The sequence below is a fragment of the Thamnophis elegans genome, chromosome 10 (genome assembly GCF_009769535.1).
Source record: "Thamnophis elegans isolate rThaEle1 chromosome 10, rThaEle1.pri, whole genome shotgun sequence".
Taxonomy (NCBI): domain Eukaryota; kingdom Metazoa; phylum Chordata; class Lepidosauria; order Squamata; family Colubridae; genus Thamnophis; species Thamnophis elegans.
The window spans coordinates 55,995,030-56,018,413 of record NC_045550.1 but is presented as its reverse complement, the minus strand read 5'-3'; the positions used below and the strand labels follow the sequence as shown (position 1 = coordinate 56,018,413).

Below are 23,384 nucleotides of genomic sequence, written 5' to 3'. Positions count from 1 at the left end.
TAACTTAGAGTGCAGGGATCCAAGGGACTCCTACATCCATGGTTAACGCTTCACATTCCTATTTTTGGTCTGTGTTCACTTACCATCATCTAAAGTGTTTTTGTTGTTGCTGCTGTTTTTGTTAGAGTGATACGGAATAGGCCCCAAAAACTATACTTTTATAAATACAACAATAAATAAAATAAAGTTGTCAAAGTGCAAAACATAATCTTGGATCCCATAATCAAACCTGAGATAATCAACCATCAATTCTGTCTTAAGTTAGATGTCCCAAACCTAAGATCTCACAGCCAGATTTTGCTAAATGTTAAAGAAAGGAACATTCCTGTTTTTCATTTATCATATTCACATGATATATTTAACTGTGTCCTGATGGAGTCATGAGTTATAGAAATGGGTTTTCTTTCTTTGAATTCTTTCTGTTCTGTTCTGTTCTGTTCTGTTCTACTCTACTCTACTCTACTCTACTCTACTCTACTCTACTCTACTCTACTCTACTCTACTCTATTCACCCTATTCAACTTTTCAGTTATGTCTTATTGCTACACTTTCTCCATTGGAATAGGGAAGAGAGCCAATTTAATGAATCAGATTTTGCACAGGAGATCTTCCAGTGGTGGGTTTCAAAATTTTTTAGAACCTCTTCTGTAGGTGTGGCCTTCTTTGTAGGAGTGGCTTGCTAGCCATGTGACTGGGTGGGCGTGGCCAACTTGTAAAATGGGGTGAAACTCACTTAACAACGCTCTTGCTTAGCAACCAAAATGTTGGCTCAGAAACTCTGGCATTTGAAGCACGCAAGTCTTAAAGTTGTCAAGTTACAAGACCTTTGCACCCCTAACCCTTTAGAAAAAAAACCCAGGGGTGTTCAAACTTGACAGCTTTAAGACTTATGGACTTAAACTCCCAGAATTCCTCCTCCAGTCGTGTTGGCTCAGGAACACTGGCATTGAAGGGCGCAAGTCTTAAAGCTGCCAAGTTACAAGACCCTTGCACCCCTAACCCATTAGGGGGAAAGAAACCCAGGGGTGTTTAAACTTGACAGCTTTAAGACAGGTGGATTTCAACTCCCAGAATTCCTCCTCTCGCTCTTCCTCTTGATGATGGGCGGATGGGCGGGGGGAGGGAGCTGGAACCGGTTCTAAACGGCACTGTAGATTTGTGGAACCTCTTCTATGGAAGAGGTTAGAACTGGCAGGAACCCACCCCTGAGATCTTCTATCTCCTGCTCTGGTAGTTCCATAGTTTGTATACCATGGGCATTTGTGTCATAAGTATTACATTTGTATGTTCTTGTTTCTCTTTTTTTACCCTTTAATATATGTTCCGTTTTTTTTTAATTCTCTTGTGTCGCTAGAAGTATCATGATTGCTGACTACACGTACTGGCTGTCTGGAGGAAGAGACCAGCATACTAGCAAGCTCATCAAACTGTATTGGCAGGTAAAAATGGATGGCCTAACTAAGAGAAAGGTGCCCCCCATTGCTCTTCAAACCCAGATGAAGGATTGGTGTTTAAAAGACTGCCAGCTAAGATAGCCGTGGGACTTATCAATCACAAAGCCGTTATATATGGCAGCTACGTATTTATAATGAAGGAAATTTTTTTTCCCTAAGACTAATTTTAAGCGGGGGGGGGGGGGAGAATCAAGGTTGTTAGCTCTGACACATAAGTCAGTTTTACTGAGTATAATAAAATTTCAACATTGATAGAAATACACACGCATGCACACACGTAGACAAAATTCAGTTATAGTAGCTTCAGCTCGATTTTTCTGAAGTTCTCTCCTGCACTTTTGCTAGCCAAAGCACTAGTCAAGCCTTCTGCTCCATCAAGAAAATAGTTTTCACAAAGCTGAATTTTGCAAGCAATGGTCTATTTTGCCTTTTCCAAACCATTATATGGATCCAGTCATCTACTACAGTGGTCTCCAACCTTGGCAACTTTAAGACCTGTGGACTTCAACTCCCAGAGTTCCTCAGCCAGCTTTGCCAAGGTTGGAGACCACTGATCTAGTAGATTTCACACATCTCTGAATTAAGCGACATCATTTGCGGTCGTTTCAATAGATCCAAAGGTAGATCTCAACATGTATTTTGAACCAGAATACAACCATTGTTATTCAGTCATTCTGTTGCTTCCAACTTCTCGTAACTTAATAATTTATCATTTACCTGGATTGTCAGTGAGCAACTCAAAAACCCATTTTGAGCTTCTATCAGAACATTCATGCCTGCAGCATGACCCTGTGATGCTATTTTCATGATTCTGACCACAGCCACAGCTATTGTGAGCCATCATACCAGTGATAAATTTAACCATCTTGTATTCTGTTGGCCTTTTTTTTTTCCAATGGCCTTCAGGTTTTTCTGTCCAGTGACATTATTTACCTAAAATATTTAGGTTCCAGGTTCCTTATTAATGATTTCATTCAGCAGTCTGTGTTTACTTTCCTCTATTATTGAATGATTTGTTCTTTTTGTGGCAAAAGATGCTCAGAGCAATTTTTTTGTCCAGCACCACAATCCAAACCCATCCATTCTTCTTCACTCAGCCTCTTCGATGACCCAGTTTTGATAGCCATGTGTCATACTGAGAAAATCCTGGTCTGGACTATACCTCTTTTTGGTCAATGTGGTATCTCTCTGTTTGTGTTATTATCATTCTCCCAAGTTGTAGAATATATATTTTTATTTCATGGCCACCTTCACATTCCTGAGCTTAGGAAGATAAACTCAGTTGCTCTTTCAATGTAACAGAATAACAAAATAACAGAGCTGGAAAAGACCTTGGAGGTCTTCTAACCCCCTTGCTGAAGGAGAAATCACTATACCATTTCAGATAGGTGGTAGTCCAATCTCTTCTTAAAAGCCTCAAGTGATGGAGCACGCACAACAGTGGTGGGATTCAAATAATTTAACAACCCGTTCTCTGCCCTAATGATTTCTTCCAACAACCAGTTCACCAAACTGCTCAGAAACTTAATAAATGGTTCTCCCGAAGTAGTGCGGACTGGCTGAATCCCACCACTGACCCACAACTTCTGAAGGCAAGTTTTCTTTTTCTCCTATTTGTACTAGATTGGCAATGTCTCTTGACATAATGTTAGTTTGTTATTGTGATGGTTCTAATGTTAAGCAGCAGATTGGTTTGCCCTTACTTATTTCACCCTGAACAAAGTATTCCTTGCTCCCAGCTATCAAACTGATCTTGTAAGGGTATGTAGGAATGATCTTGGGAGGAAGAGATGCTGCTTAGGGGACAATCAAATAATAGAGGGCATAGCCTGCAGTTGCATAAGGGGACTGGTGTCCTATGGCATATTTTTCAGCTACTATATGTGTTCTTTCATTTAGTTGGTTTTCTTATGATGATGGGTAACCTGACTGTTCTCCTAATTTGTCTGTTTTGTATAGCCATAATTGTGACTCCTGGTGGCAAACGTACGATTAAAACAGCAGAAAATAAAGCAGCAAGATTATAATAAGTAACAATACAATGACAGAGATAAGCGTGCCCAAGGACAACTATCTCATTCTATACATACACAGTCATGTCAAGGAAGAAAAAGCATATTGACAGATCCATCTACCCTGTAAGCCCCATATCTGAAGAAACATCTAAATCCATCTTTCTCAACCTTGATAACTTTAAGACCTTTGGACTTCAATTGCCAGAATTCCTCAGCCAACATGCTGGCCATAGAATTCTGGGAATAGAAATCCATAGAGCTTAAAGCTGCTAAGGTTAAAGAACACTGATCTAGGTCTTCAAGAACTTTTTTTAAATTCACACAGTGTGAAAAATAATAAAAATCCTAACAGAGGTCAGCATTAACAAAAGTTAGCATTGTATACAGCTAAATGTCTTATATTTTTGGTTAAATTTGCTATGCCAGCAATTTTAAAGTTGATATCACTGTGATTTCATGAGGCTACCATTCACTGAGTCACGGTGTTAGTCCAGTTACCATTTCAAGGCTATGAAAACCAAACTATTTTCTGTTTTGAGAAGATTTATTTTTCTAGGCAAAGGAGATTTTATTTATAGTATCAAATGCAAGGAAATTTCATTGTTAATTGTTAAAGAATTGTCTGAGGAGGGGAGGGGCAGAGAAAGAAAGAGGCAAGAGTGAGTCATAGCTATAATTTATACCATTAGAGGGAAGAAGAGGGAAGCTTATAAATGAAATTCAGAGAACTGACAAAAGAGAGAGTGGAATAGAAGAGATTTCATTATACTCTATTCCTTATGCCCTGTCTGAACATTTGTCAAAAGGAAGAGGGAAGGTTCTTAATATGGTTGGTGTCAGGATGAATCCAAAAGATAGCAGGAAGTAGAAAAAATGCTTGTGCGGCAGCAAGGCAGTGAAAAAAAGATAGGTTATGCAAAATTTTGAGGCCCAATGAAATGTCTGCTGAGTAACCCCATTAAAGCCAATTTGTGTGTCATAGCAAAAACCAATCCAGTGAAGCAAATCAGGATGCTGCAATGAAATGCACTGCAAATTCACTGACTTTTCTGATGCTTCTGGGATTCTTATCAGCAATGATACTGTCAAGGCTCCCACTAATGAACCCAAGCAAATCAGAAGTCTGAGACTAGAATCCTCCTCAAAGAACTTCTTTATTGAGTACATCATAGCAGCACTGCTTAAAGGAAAACCAACTCTAAATAATTTTCACAGTTTCAGTATAATTAAAATAGGAAATAACTGGGTGCGCTCTCTGGGCACTCTTTCCCCAACCTTATTTGTTACCAGTAGAGCTGAGCTTGGTTCCCATCAGAAAGACCTTTGTTATGTCTAATAAAGTTTTCCAACCTCCTTCCCCCCTTCCCTCTTTGTGTGGCAACTGAAGCATAGGAATATTCAGTTCAGTTCAGTTCATAGCTGACAGGTGCAAATTCACTTTTGTGTATAAAAAAATGGTATATTCTATGCTGATTCTGCCCACAAAACTGGAAATTCAAAATTGGAAGCTCCATATAACACTCATAGTTGACTAGTCCGGAACACACTCCTGGACCCAGTCTTAAAACTTCTGCATAATCTGGGGCAAGTTTAAGTTTCTCAGCAGGGAATGAATGCGTGCCAGGCTAAAGAGGTTGTGTCCCAAACATTTACTACTTTTATGAAAAGAGGTAGGAAAACAATAGCACTTAGACTTATATACTATTTCATAATGCTTTACAGCACTCTCTAAGTGATTTACAGAGACAGCATTTTGTCCCCAACATTTTACCAACTTTGGAAGGATGGAAGGCTGAACCAGTCAGGATCGAACTGCCGACGGTTGGCAGAATTAGCCTGCAATATTGCATTCTAACCACTGTGCCACCATGGCTCTTCACCACAACTGAATACCACAAAAACCATGTTCATTATAATGAACATTATAGTCCATTCCTAAAGCTTTTCTATCTTTGTGGCACTTTGGTCCACTGTGACAATCTAGTTATTGCCACGTAGACACAACTTTGATATAATAGAATCCTGCTTCGAAGACACTAAGGTTTGCCAGTGCGCTTTGCCCAAGTTAGCTGTCAGTCCTTCCATGTCAACTTGACAGGAAATAACAACTAGATGAGCTCATTCTACTTCATTGCCAACACACTTTAACAGAATCTTTCATGTCTGAAGGTGCAAATTTCCCATTGCTTCTCTTCATCATGTCCTTCAAGGTCATTTTCATATGCCATTACACTGGCACTCCACTGAGGCTAGTCACAAGCTGATTATGCCCCAGCACAGGCCAAACCTATAAACTGTCCATGTCAATTTTCTTGGCACTTCACAGAAAAATTGTGATTGGAGCCAGCAAAACTAGCCTACTCTATTAGGCACATTAGCTGGCACTCTTCATGCCAAGCCTAGCATTTAAAAAAATAAGTAGAAGTGGAGAAGAAGGAACTTATTTTGGTATTTTTTTTGTTAGTGTTATTTTCTTTCAGTTGGAACAAAAAGCTTAAGACTGTGTTGTGATGAAACTGTTGAGGATATCCAGCTGAAAGCTGTCAGGAGAACAATCTCTAAAGATCTGTTTATGTATTTATTTATGCATTTTAAATTCAATTATTTACTTCAGTTTATATGGCCACCCACTTGCAAGCGATTCTGGGCAACTAGTAACAATCGGAAAAATGCAGGGGGGAAATGAAAAAGGACATAAAAGAACATTTGTAAAATCTACTATCCCCACTGTTTTCATCATCTTATTCTGCCGTAAACATACAAACAAGCAAACAAACAGCACACCAAAGCAGCTGTAGAGGTTGTGATGGTTTCCCATTATATCTTACGACCATTTTTTCTTCTTCAAATGGAATCTCTGTTGAAGTCAAAGTAAATCAGTTTGTCCTCAAATTCAGAAATGTAAATTCAAATCGAATCATAGCTCTCAAAAATCAAGGCCTATTCATATCCATCAAGGTAAGGCTTGCTGGATAAGAGAGAAGGTAAAGCATGCACTCAAAGTTGGAAACTCCATACATCAAGAATGGTCAATAGAGTTAGTCCTCAAACATACGACCACAATTGAGCCCGACATTTCTGTTTGCTAAGCGCAAAAGTTGTTAAATGAGTTTTGCCCCATTTTATGATGTTTTTTGCCACAGCTATTAAGGGAACCAACTGCAGTTGTTAAGTGAGTAACACAGTTGTTAAACAAATCAGCTTCCCTGTTGACTTTGCTTGTCAGAAAGCTGCAAAAGGTGGTGATGACATGAGCCCTAGACTCTGCAACGGTTATAAATATGAGTCAATTGCCAAGCACCTGAATTTTGATCATGTGACCATGGGGATGCTGCAATGGTCATAAGTGTGAAAAATGGTCATATGTTGCTTTTTTCAGTGCTATTGTAACTTCAAACGTTCACTAAATGAACTGTTGTAAATCAAGGGCTAGTATAATTCAACAAGATTAAGTATTTCATGGGATGTAGTTGGTGGATTCCAAAACTTCTACTACTGGTTCTGTGAGTGTGGCTTTGTGGGCATGACAGGGGAAGGTTAATGTTAGGAATATAATCTAATGGTTGGGTTGGCAATATATAAATCATGTAACAATGTTGTACCTGTTTCTTTAAATCACACTGTAAAATGTGATTGGTTGCTGTTTTCCTCAATCGGCCATAAGAGGGAGCCAGAATGACTGTTAGCTCTCTGTTCGTTAGATGCTGGGCTGATCTGATCTGAGTGCCGTAAGCTATTGTAAATTTTGCAACTGTTAGCAAACTTTGAGTACTGAACTGATTATATGTTACTGGACTATGTTATTTGGATTATCCCTTAACTGAAAGACATTGATGACTGACTGTCTTATCCGTGTATGACTTGGACTGCTTGATGGACTCTGATACCTCTATTTCCACGAAAGTAAAAGCCTATTTAAACTGCAGTGTCTCTGTATGCTGGTTTGTGTGTTCCCCAACAGAACTCTCACAACGCTTCGCTGAATGTACTCGCTCTCTCAACGGGGAGCTTACCTAACACTTACTTCAAAATCTCCATTTCCTCCCCACCCCACTAACCTGTTTCCCAGCTCTATTCTCCTGTTCAGTGCAACAAAAGTCCGCTGGGAGGCTGGGAGGCTGGGAGGCAGTTGGTGTGGAGACAGCCTATTTGCCAGTTCTCTGAACTGCTCAAAATTTTCTCTACCAGTTCTCCAGAACCTGTCAGAACTGGCTGAAAACCACCTCTGGATGTAATGCTATCTGTCTGGATTTAAAGGGCCAGATCCAGTTATATAATGTTAGAAAGACACAACTAGGAAAAGGCTGGGATGGCAATCAATAAGATTTCTAGTTGCCCAAAAGACAGAAGTTAAGTTCTAGCATCTTGACAACTCTGCAATTGTCAGTAGTAGATAAACATGGTGTAAATTAAAACTCCGACAATTGAGGAACACTTGAGGTGACCCACCCCTGACCCATCACAAGACCCGCACCTGACGTGACCCACACCAGACATGACCTCTCCACCACAAGATCTACCGACTACACAAAGCCCATACAAGCAGAAGAACACCGACACTGTCAGTCCTTTAATTCTGCTGAAGATGTTACTTAGCCTGGGAGCAAAACGTTCGGAAACCAACCCGCAAACTCCAAGAACAAATCTCCACCCTCATTGAGAAACAGTTGATAAGTTTTGCCTTGAATGAGATATGGAAGTTGTACAGAGAGATTGTATAGAAAAGGGGACAATTTTTCCCAACTGAATCTGGAAAGATTGGTGAAGTCCATAAAGATTGCTGAAGTTCCTTGGTGACTTTAAGATATGTCAACCTCAATTCCCAAAGTTCTTCAGCCAGATTGAATTGAAATCCACACATCTTAAAGCTGCCAAGGTTAAGAAACTCTATGTTAGGTAACATTTCCAGGCCAAATAACATCTTCTAAGCCAAGGTAAAATTGGAAAGAGAAGTAAATGAGCTGGTATTCTATTTTAATTTTTTGCTTTAATCCCAATAAAAGCTGGGCTTGTTCAAAGTACTGTGGCCAGCTTCCATTTTTATGCGATGCCCGGGTAGAAGTATATAAAGACCAAGTTCTATTTGCATTATTACATTTGGAGACCTGCCATTTTGTTCAAAGTAAACAGTATTTCAGGGTCTGAAAGCATTTATTAATATACTATCTCCACGTTAAGGTAATGCCAAAAATAAGATGTCATATCTGTGCGTGCTTATGATTCTGTGTAACCAAAGCAACAGCGCTGATTATAGACTCTTTTATGCTAGCGAACAACTTACTTTAGAATTCTTTTATTAAAAAATTGCACTTAGCTACAGAGAAAAACAAGGCAGACTTGAGGAAGGACATGGAAAAGGACTTTAACACTAGGAAAAATTATGTTTAAATTGTCACATGTCGCCTGTGTGTGTTTTTAATAAAGCAGAAACAGTACAAATTTGGCCCAAAAACATTGAAACAAATACTTCTTTTTGCCTATTGTTAGTGTGCTTTCTTTATAGTGGAATCAGTACAGGTAGTCCTCGAATTACAACAGTTCACTTAGGGACTGTTAAAGTTACAACGGCACTGAAAAATGTAACATGCCCATTTTTCAACCTTTGCAGCATCCCTATGATCATGTGATCAAAATTCAGATACTTGGCAAGTGGTTTGTGTGTGTGTGTGTGTGTGTGTTGTATTTGTGCTGATAAATAAATAAAGGGAGACTAGTATAGATCTATTTCAGGCTATTTAGCTCTCATCAGCTAGCCATACCCTTACTGGGATTAGAACCTGTGCTGTATTACACCTTAGGCAGATGTGTTAACCACTAAGCCACAAGGTTCTCCTCCTTATCAGCTGAGCCAGGGAAATAGGTATGTATTGAGTGTCACAACCCCTGGTTTGCCCAAATATGGGAGGAAGTCTACTGCTTCCATTCATATTCCATATATATATCTAATATATATATTAGTAAAAATCTAATATATATATATATATATATATATATATATATATATATATATATATATATATATATATATATATATATGAGACTGCTGCTGTGTCCCAAGATCATGTGATCCCCTTTTGCGAACTTCTGACAAGCAAAGTCAATGAGGAAGTCAGATTCACTTAGCAACCAGGGCACTAGCTCATGAACTGCAATGATTCACTTAACTGCTGTGGCATGAAAGGTTGTAAAAGGGGGCAAAAGACCCTTAACAAATACCCCACTTAACAACAGAAATTTGGGGCTCCATTGTGGTCAGAAGTCAAGGACTACCTATAATGGATTAGTTTGAAGAATGGATATTTATTTCTGTAACATAACTGATTTACACTACTGTCAAATAATGACACTTAGCCTTAGTGGTTTTGCTATTTAAAGGTAAAGATTCCCCTTGCACACATGTGCTAGTCATTCCCGACTCTGGGGGGCAGTGCTCATCTGCGTTTCAAAGCCAAAGAGCCAGCGCTGTCCGAAGATGTCTCCGTGGCTGGCATGACTAAACGCCGAAGGCGCACGGAACGCTGTTACATTCCCACCAAAAGTGATTCCTATTTTTCTACTTGCATTTGTACATGCTTTCAAATTGCTAAGTTGGCAGAAGCTGGGACAAGTAACAGGAGCTCACTCCGTTACGTGGCACTAGGGATTCGAACCACCAAACTGCCGACCTTCCGATCAACAAGCTCAACGTCTTAGCCTCTGAGCCACCATGTCCCTTTGGCTATTTAATCCTAGCTAATTGAGCACATAGAATTGTAAAGCCACTTCCTTAGCATCTGGATCATCCATTGTTGCTTTCAATCTGTTGTTGCAAGTAAAGAGGTTCTAAACCAGGAAAAGCACTGGCGCTAAGCATGGTAGAAAAAAGGGTGAATTTGCCAGATGGTCACCAAATCTCTGTGGTACAGGTGGTCCTCGACTTAGGACCATCATTGAGCCCAAAATTTATGTTGTTAAGCGGAAACATTTCTTCAGTAAATGTTTGTCCCATGTTACAACCTTTTCTGCCACAGCTGTTAAGTGAATCATTGCGGGTTTTACATTAGGAACATGGATGTTCAATGAATCTGGTTTCCCCCATTGACTTTAGCAATAGCAGTTAGACTTATATACCGCTTCATAGGGCTTTCAGCCCTCTCTAAGCGGTTTACAGAGTCAGCATATCGCCCCCACAGTCTGGGTCCTCATTTCACCCACCTCGGAAGGATGGAAGGCTGAGTCAACCTTGAGCCAGTGAGATTAGAACCGCTGAACTGCAGATAACAGTCATCTGAAGTGGCCTGCAGTACCCTAACCACTGCGCCACCTCGGCTCTTTGCTTGTCAGAAGGTTGCAAAGGGGGATCATATGACTCTTGGTCACCGCCACCATCACAAATAGGAGTCAGTTGCCAAGGGAGTGAATTTTGATCACATGACCATGGCGATGCTGCAATGGTCATAAGTGTGAAAAATGGCCATAAGTCACATTTCTCAGTGATGTTTTAACTTTGAACAGTCAGTCGGGGGCTACCTGTATTATGGAGTACCCTTTATTTCCTTCTGTCGCTCAGCATCTGGATCATCCATCTGTTGCTTTCCTTTCATTTCCAGCCACAATACTGACTTGTCCCCATTCTTCCAAAGTTTCTGTTTGTGATTGGGGATCCATCATGTTCCTTTTCAGGTTGTCTGGTTGATGGATTACCAGTTTGGTTATTTTTCTAACTGCACTGTTTTCCTATCAACATTGCCTAGATTCTCTTTCTGCCTGTCAGATTTTATTTCGGCATATTCTACATCATAAAAAGATCCATCCGCTAATAGGTCTTTTCCCAAATCAATAAGTTCAGACGGGTAACAGAGCAATCTGATTTCTCCCAAAGGTGTTTTTTTCAACTGGACTTTCTGGTTTTTCTTTGAAGACGTTTCACTTGACATTCAAGAAGCTTCCTCAGCTCTTCTTGGATGAGAGGTGAAACAAGAGGTGGTATTCAGCAGGTTCTGACCAGTTCTGGAGAATCGGTAGTGGAAAAATTGAGTAGTTCGGAGAACCGGTAAATACCACCTCTGACTGACCCCATCTCCATCTATTCTCTACCTCCCAGCTGCTGGGAAGGAAATTGAGATTTTGCATTCCCTCCTGGAGTGTGGAGGGAATGGGGATTTTACAGTATCCTTCCCCTGTAATGGAGAGTGAATGAGATTTTACAGTATCCTTCCCCTGGAGTGGGGAGTGAATGGAGACTTTACAGTATTCTTCCCTTGGAGTGGGGAGGGAATGGGGATTTTACAGTATCCTTCCCCTGTAGTGGAACGTGAATGAGATTTTACAGTATTCTTCCCCTGTAGTGGAACGTGAATGAGATTTTACAGTATCCTTCCCCTATAGTGGGGAGGGAATGGGGATTTTACAGTATCCTTCCCCTGTAGTGGAACGTGAATGAGATTTTACAGTATCATTCCCCTGCAGTGGGAAGTGAATGGAGACTTTACAGTATTCTTCCCTTGGAGTGGGGAGTGAATGGGGATTTTACAGTATCCTTCCCCTGGAGTGGGGAGTGAATGGAGACTTTACAGTAAGCTTCCCTTGGAGTGGGGAGGGAATGGAAATTTTGCAGTATCCTTCCCCTGCCATGCCCAACAAGTCATGTCCACAGAACCGGTAGTAAAAAAATTTTGAATCCCACGACTGATGAGAAGTGAAACGTCTTCAAAGAAAAATCAGAAAGTCCAGTTGCCTCATGAAAAGCACCTTTGGGACAATCATGACCTGGATGACTGAGAATCTTAATTGTCACACCTCTGGTTTTTTGCTCATATCCCAGATTAAATTGGTTTAGGTTGAAAGAAGAGAGCCATTGACTACCATTGCAATCTGGATTCCTTCTAGCTGCATGTGAATAAAAGCATACTTCTTTCCACATCATGCCTTCTGCTTACTGTTTCTTCTCTCCCCCCCACCTTTCTTCAACCCAAAATACCTTAGCAGGGTCAATCTAGAATACGTTGCTTTTTTTTTTTTAAACAAAAGACAAGATGGTGCCACCTCCTCAACCACCTACTCCTTTCCATATATAGATGCTGATGGGGTGGACAGGTGTGTCTTAATTCAGCACCGGCAATAGGATAATCAGAGACAGCAGGTAAACAGATTTCTTTCATGCCCGAATACAAGTTTATCCCACATTGTATGTTTCAATTTTATACGAACAAAAATACATTCCCCCATCAAAATCAGCATTTCCCCCAATGTTGCACTGCTGCTTATTATGAAGAAATTCCGCAATTCTGCTTCCTACAGAGGAATTATTGGGTCTGTCACCTTCACCTCTATAACTGTGCAGTTTGGTGCCACAACCCAACAAGATGGACACGGACTTCAGAGGATAATTAGAACTGCAGAAAAAACAATTACTACCAACCCGCCTTCTGTTGAGAACCTGTATGCTGCAGGAGTCAAAAAGAAAATATTTATAGACCCCTCACATCCTGGATATAAATTGTTTCAACTCCTACCCTCAAAATGATGCTACAGGGCACTGCACACCAGAACAACTAGATACAAGGACAGTTTTCCCCCGAACGACATCGCTCTGCTAAACAAATAATTCCCTCAACACTGTTCAAACTATTCACTAAGTCTGCATTACTATTAATCTTCTCATCGTTCCTATCCCCTTCTCTTCCCACTTATGACTGCATGACTGTAACTTTGTTGCTTGTATCCTTACAATTTATATTGATTGTTTCCTAGTATGATTTGATTGCTTATTTGTACCCTAGGACCATCATTAAGTGTTGTACCTCATGATTCATGATGAATGTATCTTTTCTTTTATGTACACTGAGAGCATCTGCACCAAAGACAAATTCCTTGTGTGTCCAATCACACTTGGTCAATAAAGAATTCTGTTCTGTTCTATTCTATTCTATTCTATTCTATTCTATTCATGTATAGAACCAAACAACTGTACAGGTAGTCCTTGACGTATGACCACAATTGAGATAGGAAGTCCAGTCATAAGTAGATGTGGTGGTAAGTCAAGGTACTCATGTGCTAACACAGTAATAGTTTAAGCAAATCACTGTACCAGTTAAGTGAATTACACAGTTGTTAAGGGAATGGCAGGGTCATTAGCTTAATCCTTTTTTCTGAATGGGCAATTTTGACAGAAACCAGCAAAATAATAATAATAATAATAATAATAATAATAATAACAACAACAACAACTCCGCCGTTGCCGGTCCCAAGCCCGGATGAGAAAGGAGGAAGGTTGGGATCAGGTTGGCATCCGGTCCCGTAAAAAAACCCCCGCCAACCCATACAATATGGTGAAAAAAACGAATAAGAATTCCATACCGCATCGGTCGTCGCGCAGGTTAACAAGGGCCGCGGCGGATGTTGGGGTCCCTGGACATCCGTCGACAAGTGGGCTACAAGTGGACCAGCCAACAAAACGACAAAAATATAGTGCAGATGAAAACCGTGCCATAATGGCCTGTTACTACAACTCAGAGCCAGAAAAAAGAGGATATTTAAAGCGAATGTATGAATTATGGAAACAACAATATCCAGATTCAAATGTTAGTGAACAACGACTAGCAGATCAAAGGCGATTTATTATACGGAATAAAGTGTTTAGTGAAGTTGAACATGAGGAAATTCAGGCAAATTGCAAAACCCAAAAAACAATATCACAAGCGGAAATAACTGATATTCAAGACACAACTAAAGACACTATAGTAGAACTCCCAGAAGAAGCTCTCAGGGAGGAAATAACATCACCACCACTAGAACCAGTTATCACTGAACCAACTGATGAACTAACTCAAAAACAAAAAGAATTGAAGGATAAGATCATGGAGCATTTTCTGCTTAATGAGGAAAGGCAACGTTTACCATCACTAAAAACTGTGCCTAAGAAAATTTTGGCCCCTATCATGAAAATGGTTAATGCAGTGTTTTCAACAATTGAACCGGGATCCATCTTGGAAACAAACCAGTTAATGTACAGCGCAGCTGTAATAGTCACTAACGAACTAGGCATTAAAATTAAAGTACCTAGTCACACAACAGAAAAAGCATCAAAGCCAAAGTGGAAAATCCGTCTAGAACAAAAAATCAAAAAATTAAGGGCAGATGCTAGTAACTTAAAGAACATGCATGAGCAACGGCTTAAAAACAACAAAATCATAGATCGGCTAATCAGAAGATATAGATTGGATACAAGAAACATCAATGAAGCTGTAGAGATTGTAAAACAGCAGATAACAGCAACAGCTAGAAAAATTGAAAGATATGAGGCACGAATCATCCAATATAAACAAAATCAGCAATTTCGATCAGACCAAAGGCGTTTTTATCAAAGTCTTAATGTGAATGGTGACACCAAAAGTGAAAAACCAGAAAAGCAGGCCACAGTTGAAAGAATTGTGGGAAAATGCAAAGGACTACAACAAGGAAGCAAAGTGGATACATGACTTTGAGAAAAGCATTGGCAACAAACAAATGCAAGTATTAGAAATAACAACTGAGATGATCAAAAATCGAGTTAAAAAGGTAAAGAATTGGACATCACCTGGAAAGGACCAATTACATGGTTTCTGGCTCAAATATCTGACCAGTTTACATGCAATATTGGCCAGGCAACTGAATGAAATTTTACAAAAGGGCCAAATTGATGAATGGTTGACAACTGGAAAAACATACTTGATTCAGAAAGATCCAACTAAAGGAACAACACCTGAAAACTATAGACCAATAACATGCTTACCAACAACCTTCAAATTACTCACAGGCATTATTGCAGATAACATGATGGATTATTTGGAAACAAACAACATCTTGCCAGTAGAGCAAAAAGGCAACAAAAGAAGGAGCAGGGGCACAAAAGATCAGCTTCTAATTGATAAAATGATATTAGAAAATTGTAAGAACAGAAAAACGAACTTGAATATGGTCTGGATTGATTACAAAAAGGCATTTGACTCACTGCCACATAGTTGGATCATAAAATGCTTAGAAACAACTGGCATTAGCAAAAATATTACATCCTTTACTGAAAAGGCAATGAAACAATGGAGAACTGAGTTGGCAGTAGGGAATGAGAGCTACGGAATGGTTAATATCAAGCGAGGAATTTTCCAGGGTGATTCACTTTCACCTCTTCTCTTCATCATCGCAATGATCCCACTATCAGTAATCTTAAAAAAAATGAAATTAGGCTACCAAACAGCCAAAAAAGCTGAAAAAATTTCGCATTTACTATATATGGATGATTTGAAACTCTATGGAAAGTCAGAAATAGAAATCCAATCATTGACAAATACAGTCCGAGTATTCAGCACCGATATTTCAATGCAGTTTGGCATGGAAAAATGCGCCACTGTATCCATAAAAAGGGGCAAAATCACTGCATCTGAGGGAATTGAAATGCCCAATGGCCAACTAATTAAATGCAAAGAAAATGAAGCCTACAAATACTTAGGCATTCTGCAGTTGGATAACATCAAGCATGGAGAAGTAAAAACTATTGTCAGGCGAGAGTACACCAACAGAGTTAGGAAAATTTTAAAATCTAAATTGAATGGTGGAAATACAATCAAGGCCATAAATACCTGGGCAATACCAGTTATAAGATACACAGCTGGAATAGTTAACTGGACACAAGCTGATTTGGACCTTTTGGACCGAAAAACCAGGAAACTAATGACAATACACTACAGTTTACATCCACGTGGTGATACTGATAGACTATATCTGCCCCGAAAATCAGGTGGCAGAGGATTATTACAAGTGAAGCAAACAGTTGAAGAAGAAAAACATGCACTGGCTGATTATTTAAAAGACACTCAAGAACATCTATTAATCGAAGTAAAGAACAAAAATCTACTGAAGGCCCAACAGACAAAACAAGAATACAGAAAAGATGTGATAAAATCAAGAATGGAGAGTTGGCAGAACAAAGCACTGCATGGTCAATTTCTGGAAAAAATAAAAGATAAAGTGGACAGTGAACAAACTTGGTTATGGTTAAAAACAGGTACATTAAAGAAAGAAACAGAGTCACTAATCCTGGCTGCGCAAGAGCAAGCTATCCGCACAAATGCCATTAAGGCCAAAATCGAAAAATCCTCTGATGATGCCAAATGCAGACTTTGCAAAGAAGCTGATGAAACTGTTGATCACATACTCAGCTGCTGTAAAAAAATCACGCAGATTATAAATTGCGGCACAATTCAGTAGCACAAATGATCCATTGGAATTTGTGCAAAAATTATAATATTAAAACAGCAACAAACTGGTGGGAACATCAGCCTGAAAAAGTCACCGAAAATCAGATGGTCAAGATCTTGTGGGATTTCCGTATACAAACCGACAAAATACTGGCGCATAATACACCAGACATCACACTGGTTGAGAAAAATAAGGTCACAATCATAGACATCGCAATACCAGGTGATAGCAGGGTCGCCGAGAAGGAACATGAAAAAATCGCAAGATACCAGGACTTAAAAATCGAAATTCAACGACTATGGCACAAACCAGCAGTGGTAATTCCAGTGGTAATTGGCACACTGGGTGCTATTCCAAAAGCACTGGAATTACATTTAAAACAGTTAAAAATTGACAAAATCACCATCAGTCAAATGCAAAAAGCCGCACTGCTTGGATCTGCACGCATATTACGAAAATACGTTACGATGTCCTAGGCCCCTGGGTGGGGCCCGACTAGTAACCAATGCCAAATCCGGCGAAACAACTGGCCGCTGTGATACAATTGTATAATAATAATAATAATAATAATAATAATAATAATAATAATAATAATAAGTTAAAAATTGACAAAATCACCATCAGTCAAATGCAAAAAGCCGCACTGCTTGGATCTGCACGCATATTACGAAAATACGTTACGACGTCCTAGGCCCCTGGGTGGGGCCCGACTAGTAACCAATGCCAAATCCGGCGAAACATCTGGCCACTGTGATACAATTGTATAATAATAATAATCACAAATCAAAGTCACATGACCATGAGATGCAGCAATCTGATTAGAAATGTGGGCCAGTTGCCAAGCGCCCAACTATTAAGCCCATAACGTGACCAGGGAGAGGGGGAAGCACAACATTTGATGATGATTAGAAATGGTTTACAGGCCATAAAGTACCCATTCCATGGATGCTGTTACTCTGAATTGTCCTAAAATGGTCATAAGTTGAAGACTATCTGTAGCTGCTTGCTTGTTCCTTTCAGCCAGTTTTTTCCAATATTTTTTGCATCGCTAGAACAGGGGTATCACGCTCACGGCGTCACGACATCATCATGTGACGTATCACAACTTTTTTTCCCCTTCGCTAAACCCTGCATGGGTGGGGCCAGTGCATGATGCATCCAGCCCACGGGCCGTGAGTTTGACACCCCTGTTCTAAACCAGTGCTTCTCAACCTTGGCAGCTTTAAGATGTGTGGACTTCAACTCCCAGAGTTCTTAAAATAATCAAGAGTGAGAAACACTGCTCTAAATCTATCAACTTGTGCTGGGAGGAGTAATAGTATAGTGAAAAAGTTCCTTTTTTGCATATAAACTATCCCGGATTCAATCAAATCCTGATCAAAATCAGGTTTTGAAGAACTCTTCTATTCTGTTCTAATCATTTGGTTCATATTTATGATAATTGAATAGAATAACAGAGTTGGAAGGGACCTTGAAGGACTTCTAGTCCAACCCTCTACTTACGCAGGAAACCTTACACCACTTCATGGTTATCCAATATCTTCTTTAAAACTTCCAGTGTTGAAGCATTCACAACTTCTGGAGGCAAGTTGTTCCACTGATTAATTGTTCTAACTGTCAGGAAATTTCTCCTTCATTCTAATTGCAGTCTCCTAGAGCCATATAATCTCATTTTGCGGCCCTTTTGACAATCCAGATTCACTTAACAACCGTGTTAGTAACATGGTTAACAGCAGCAGCAATTCACTTACAGTAATAACTGTGGCAAGAAAGGTCATACAATGGACAAAACATACTTAACAATGGAAATGTGGGACTTAATTGTGGTCATAAGTCGAGGACTACCTCTATAGAGCATTATACAGTTCCTTTCCCAAGTCATCTCTGACCATGGTTGCGGGGGAGGAAAGGACAATACTCTCTGTAGACTTGTCCAAGTGTTTTGCCAATTTTTTCTTAGAAGTCTAGATTACTTGCACAGGACCTGAGCCCCTGAGCATTGTTCGTGCATTCTAATCATCTCTTTGTAAGTATGGGTGATTTACACAGGGTTTGTTTGATGAAAGCTTCTCCTCTTTTGTTTTGGAAGAGAGGAAGAATCAGAGTCACAGGAAACCTTTTCTGCAGAACATTGGCAGCAGTGTGAAAATCCCTGGCATTGTGCTTCTTCTTGCTGGATGGCACCGACTCTTCCTACCTTCTGTTCCATAGGTGCTGAGAGTGGCCCATTGTTTGCTAATTGGATCTCTTGCCCACTTATTTCCAAAGCAGGAAAACACAAACAGCTACATTGATTTCACTGGTCCCGGGCCAGCTGTATCTAATCTAGAGATGCTAGACAAGCGCATGCAATAAGCAAAGCCTATTGGAGAGTAAGAAGGGGATTTTGGAGACAATCTCCCTTGGCATTATGCTCCCATTACCGTTTGTCATGGACCACACTGTTTTTATTCCAGAAGTAAAGTGAAATGGTTATGGTAGTTACTGGCTCAATTCACACAGCATACTAGGCTAGGATAAAATGATAATTTGTGATTCAGTTCAACCTACCTGTTTCTTTAATATCTTGTGGGAACGTCAACTTTATCAGGGTTGACTCAGCCTTCCATCTTTCCGAGGTGGGTGAAATGAGGACCCAGACCGTGGGGGCAATATGCTGACTCTGTAAACCGCTTAGAGAGGGCTGAAAGCCCTATGAAGCGGTATATAAGTCTAACTGCTATTGCTATCATCATATATTGAAGATGAGAAGAGTTGAAGATGTGTCAGATTCTATCAAAATTCTTCAGCCAACCATGCTGACTGGTCAGGCATGAAATCCTCTTACTTTTGCTACCGGATTGGAACTGGGAGCGCACATGTGTGCATGCTTGATTCGCTCACACGCGGAGCTTCTGCACTTCTGCGCATGTGCAGAGAGTCTGTGATAACGTCCGGACGGGTGGGCAGAGCCTCCCGCCACTGCTGCCAGTTCACCTGTAATGGGGCAAACAGGCAGAATGCCACCTCTGTGACTGGGGGGATTCTGGGAGTTGAGGTACACAATCTTAATGTTGCTAATTTGACAAACACTGGACTACACTGAACCAGGAAACCATTTTCGCCTTGACCTTTGCACTGATCTAAAGTGTTTCTGGCATGACTCCACAATAGGAATATTGCAATGCGTGCAATTTTGTGAGCATGTAGGGCATATGCAGTGGTGGGTTCCGAATCCCGTTCCAACCAGTACGGTTGGAAAGGGCCCAGTGTCACCCACATGGACACGTATGGTGCGCACATGCGTCATACTTGCCTGTGATGCTTCCGCAAGCATCCATGATGCTCCAGCTGCTCTGTGGAGCATCGCGCAGGTGCCGTACACACCATGCTCGTGCGTAGAAGCGCCAAAGCCTTAAAGGACAGGTAAGGAGCTCGGGCGGGTGGGCAGGTGGGTGGGCTCTCCGGAGCACCGTACCAGAACGATACCCGGTGCTCCGGGCAGGCTCCGGTACGCCCGTATAGGGGCGTACCGCCTGCAACCCACCACTGGGCATCTGCTTACAAATGGCTGTTATGGGGGATTTGCCTATTCAGAAAATGACTCCCCTATAACCAGAAAACTATCAAAAAATGAACTAGCTTTGTAGAATACAGGTAGTATTCTACTTACGACCAACTTACAACCATTCATTTAGTGACCATTCAAAGTTACAGCACTGAAACAGTGACTTATGACTGTTTTTCACACTTGCAGCATCCCATGGTCATGGGATGAAAATTTGGACCCTTGACAATGGGCATGTCTTTAGGATGGTTGCAGTATCCTTCAGTCATGCGATCACCATTTGTGACCTTCTGACAAGCAGAGTCAATGCGGAAGCCAGATTCCCTTAACAACTGCAGCAATCCACTTAAGACCTGTGACAAGAAAGGTCATAAAATGGGACAAAATTGGGCTGGCTCCTCCAGCCCTCTGGAACGAGCTCCCCGTGGAGATTCGGACCCTCGCCACCCTCCAGCCTTTCTGCAAAGCCTTAAAAACCTGGCTGTTCCAACAGGCCTGGGGCTGATGAGTTCCTGTCCCCGCTCGAATGGAGTGGCTGTTGATTGTTTTTAAATTGTGATGTTGTTTGTCCGTTGTCTTTTTTCCCTGTTTGTATCCCCCTCCTTACTTGGTTTGTGAGCCACCCTGAGTCCCTCCGGGGAATAGGGCGGCATAGAAATACAATAAAATCAAATCAAATCAAAATTCACTTAACAACTGACTTGCTTAGCGACTGACATTTTAGACTCAGTTGTGGTCATAAATCAAGGACTATCTAGACTCTTCACCATCACTGTGCAACCCAAAAGGCACAACTGCAAATAAGTGAAAGGAAATCTGGAACTTTAGGGTGCATCAAATTTCTATTTGTTCATTTTTAATTTAAAGATCCTTTAAATCTCAGGTGGGAAAAGGAAGCCTGGCAGATGTTATTGGATACTAAAAGGGGGGATCATTGGGGAGACAAGGAAGGAATACCTGGCAGGTATTGGCTAGGAGCATGTTGGCCCAAGCAAGCAGCATCTTACTTACCTCTTATCTATAGTTATCTGTTGTGGCCCAGCAGGATCCATTTGAGCTGCTGATGGACTCGGATAGCGAGGAACCCTATGAGTCTGCTATGGAAGATGTGGAGGACCCTGGGCAGGGTTCAGACTCAGAGCAGGGACCAGAGAGGCTGATTGGCCACCAAGAGGTGCCTGAGGCATGGAGCAGTGGGGAGGACTCAAGGCAGTTTGTTCCTGATGCCAAGCAAAGAAGGGCGGAGAAACAGAAGCAGCAGCTGGGAGGCAGACTCATAAGAGATAATCAAGCCCAGGTGGTTGTGGCTTGGCCCCTCCCAAGAGAGTATATAAGTGAGAAATTGGGAGAGGTCCTTTTGCAGGACACAGCCATTCGTAACAGTCTTGAGAAACTCTTGTCAGGTCTGTTTTGTATTTCCGTTCTGTTTGGTTTGGGTTGCTGCCAACCCTTCTTGCATGAGAGTGTTGTCTGGGCTTTCAGCCAACGGAATTGTAATTCCTGTGATTAAAGAGTGGCAAATAGCCAACCCTGTGTCTGCATTGCTCACAGGCTGGAGGGGGGATCAGAACAGTTATCCACATCACATTAAAGGTGTAATTACAAAAGCTATTCTCATTTGTGATGGAACTAATATCCCCATATAAACAAACTGCTGCTCTTCATTTCTACTAACTCTGGATGAACATGCCCTGTTAACCATTTTTTCTGATGTGTTCTCTTAACATCTCCAGCTCATGGGTGAAGCAAATTAAGATCATATTTAAATGTTTCCATTTTAAAGTTGTCTCCTCCTCCTCCTCCTCCTCCTCCTCCTCCCCCCCCCCCAATGGATATATTTGGCAGAGTTTGCCAAAGATGTGATTGCTGGTTATGAACTCAGAGAGGGTTCGCAACTTGGGAGTCCTCCTGGATCCACAGCTGACTTTCGACCATCATCTGACGGCTGTTACCAGGGGGGCATTTGCCCAGGTTCGCCTGGTACGCCAGTTGCGACCCTACCTGAACCGGGAGGCCCTCACAACAGTCACTCGGGCCCTTGTGACCTCTAGGCTGGAATACTGCAATGTGCTCTACATGGGGCTGCCCTTGAAGAGCATCCGGCGACTTCAGCTAGTCCAGAACGCGGCCGCGCGAGTGATTGTGGGTGCACCTTGGTTCGCCCACATAACACCTATCCTCCGCGAGCTGCGCTGGCTACCTGTTGATCTCCGGGTGCGCTTCAAGGTGCTACTTGTCACTCATAAAGCCCTTCATGGTAGTGGATCTGCGTACTTGAGAGACCGCCTCCTGCCAATTACCTCCTTGCGACCAATTAGATCGCATAGATTAGGCCTCCTCCGAGTTCCATCTGCCAGTCAGTGTCGACTGGCAACCACACGGAGGAGAGCCTTTTCAGTAGTAGCTCCGACCCTTTGGAATGATCTCCCCGTGGAGATTCGTATCCTCACCACCGTCCAGACCTTCTGCACAGCCCTCAAGACCTGGCTAGCCCGTCAGGCCTGGGGATAAAGATAATCTGTCCTCACCCGAATGATGAATGAATGTTGTGTACTATTTTACTTTTATGTATTGTTTTGCGTTTATTGTCTTGTACCCTCCCTTCCCTATTTTATGTAAGCCACCCTGAGTCCCCTCAGGGAAAAGGGCGGCCTATAAATATTAATAAAATCTCTCTAAAAAAAAAAACTACAATCAGCTTACATCCTTTGGTCACTTTAGGCCAGTGACCCATGCCCCATGGGGGGGGGGGCGCAATTTGGTTTTTAATGGGGGCAAATTGAACCTTGTTTAAACCAAGTTAATGGCTTTTTAGGCTTCCTCCGCATGAGTAGAATTCACTTTTTGATAAAGAATTACCCGTATTTTTCAGATTATAAAACGCACCAAGATTTTGAAGAGGCAAATTTAAAAAAAAGTTTTTGCACTCTGCAAACCTCCCAAAAATGGCCCGCTTTTGCAAAAACGGGTCCTTTTTTCCCCCAAAAAAAGCATAAATAGCCTTTAGGGGGCTTGCAGAGTACTCCTGGGAGGGTGGGAGGGGCAAAAACGAGCAAAAAACAGCCCATTTTTTTGCAAAAACCAGCCCATTTTTCATAAAAAGAAGAGCATGGATAGCCTTTAGGAAGCTTATAGAGTACTCCTGCGGGCTGG

At 41.3% G+C, this 23,384-nt stretch overlaps 1 protein-coding gene across 1 annotated transcript in view; it reads left to right on the top strand.

Annotated features, from left to right (window-relative positions):
* The window catches only part of SPATA16 (spermatogenesis associated 16), a 207,455-nt gene that overhangs the window by 110,691 nt on the left and 73,380 nt on the right, over positions 1-23,384 (top strand). The window contains exon 4 of the mRNA XM_032224818.1: positions 1,355-1,439. Coding sequence (XP_032080709.1) covers positions 1,355-1,439 — 85 coding nt within the window. The remainder of the gene's footprint in view (positions 1-1,354; positions 1,440-23,384) is intronic.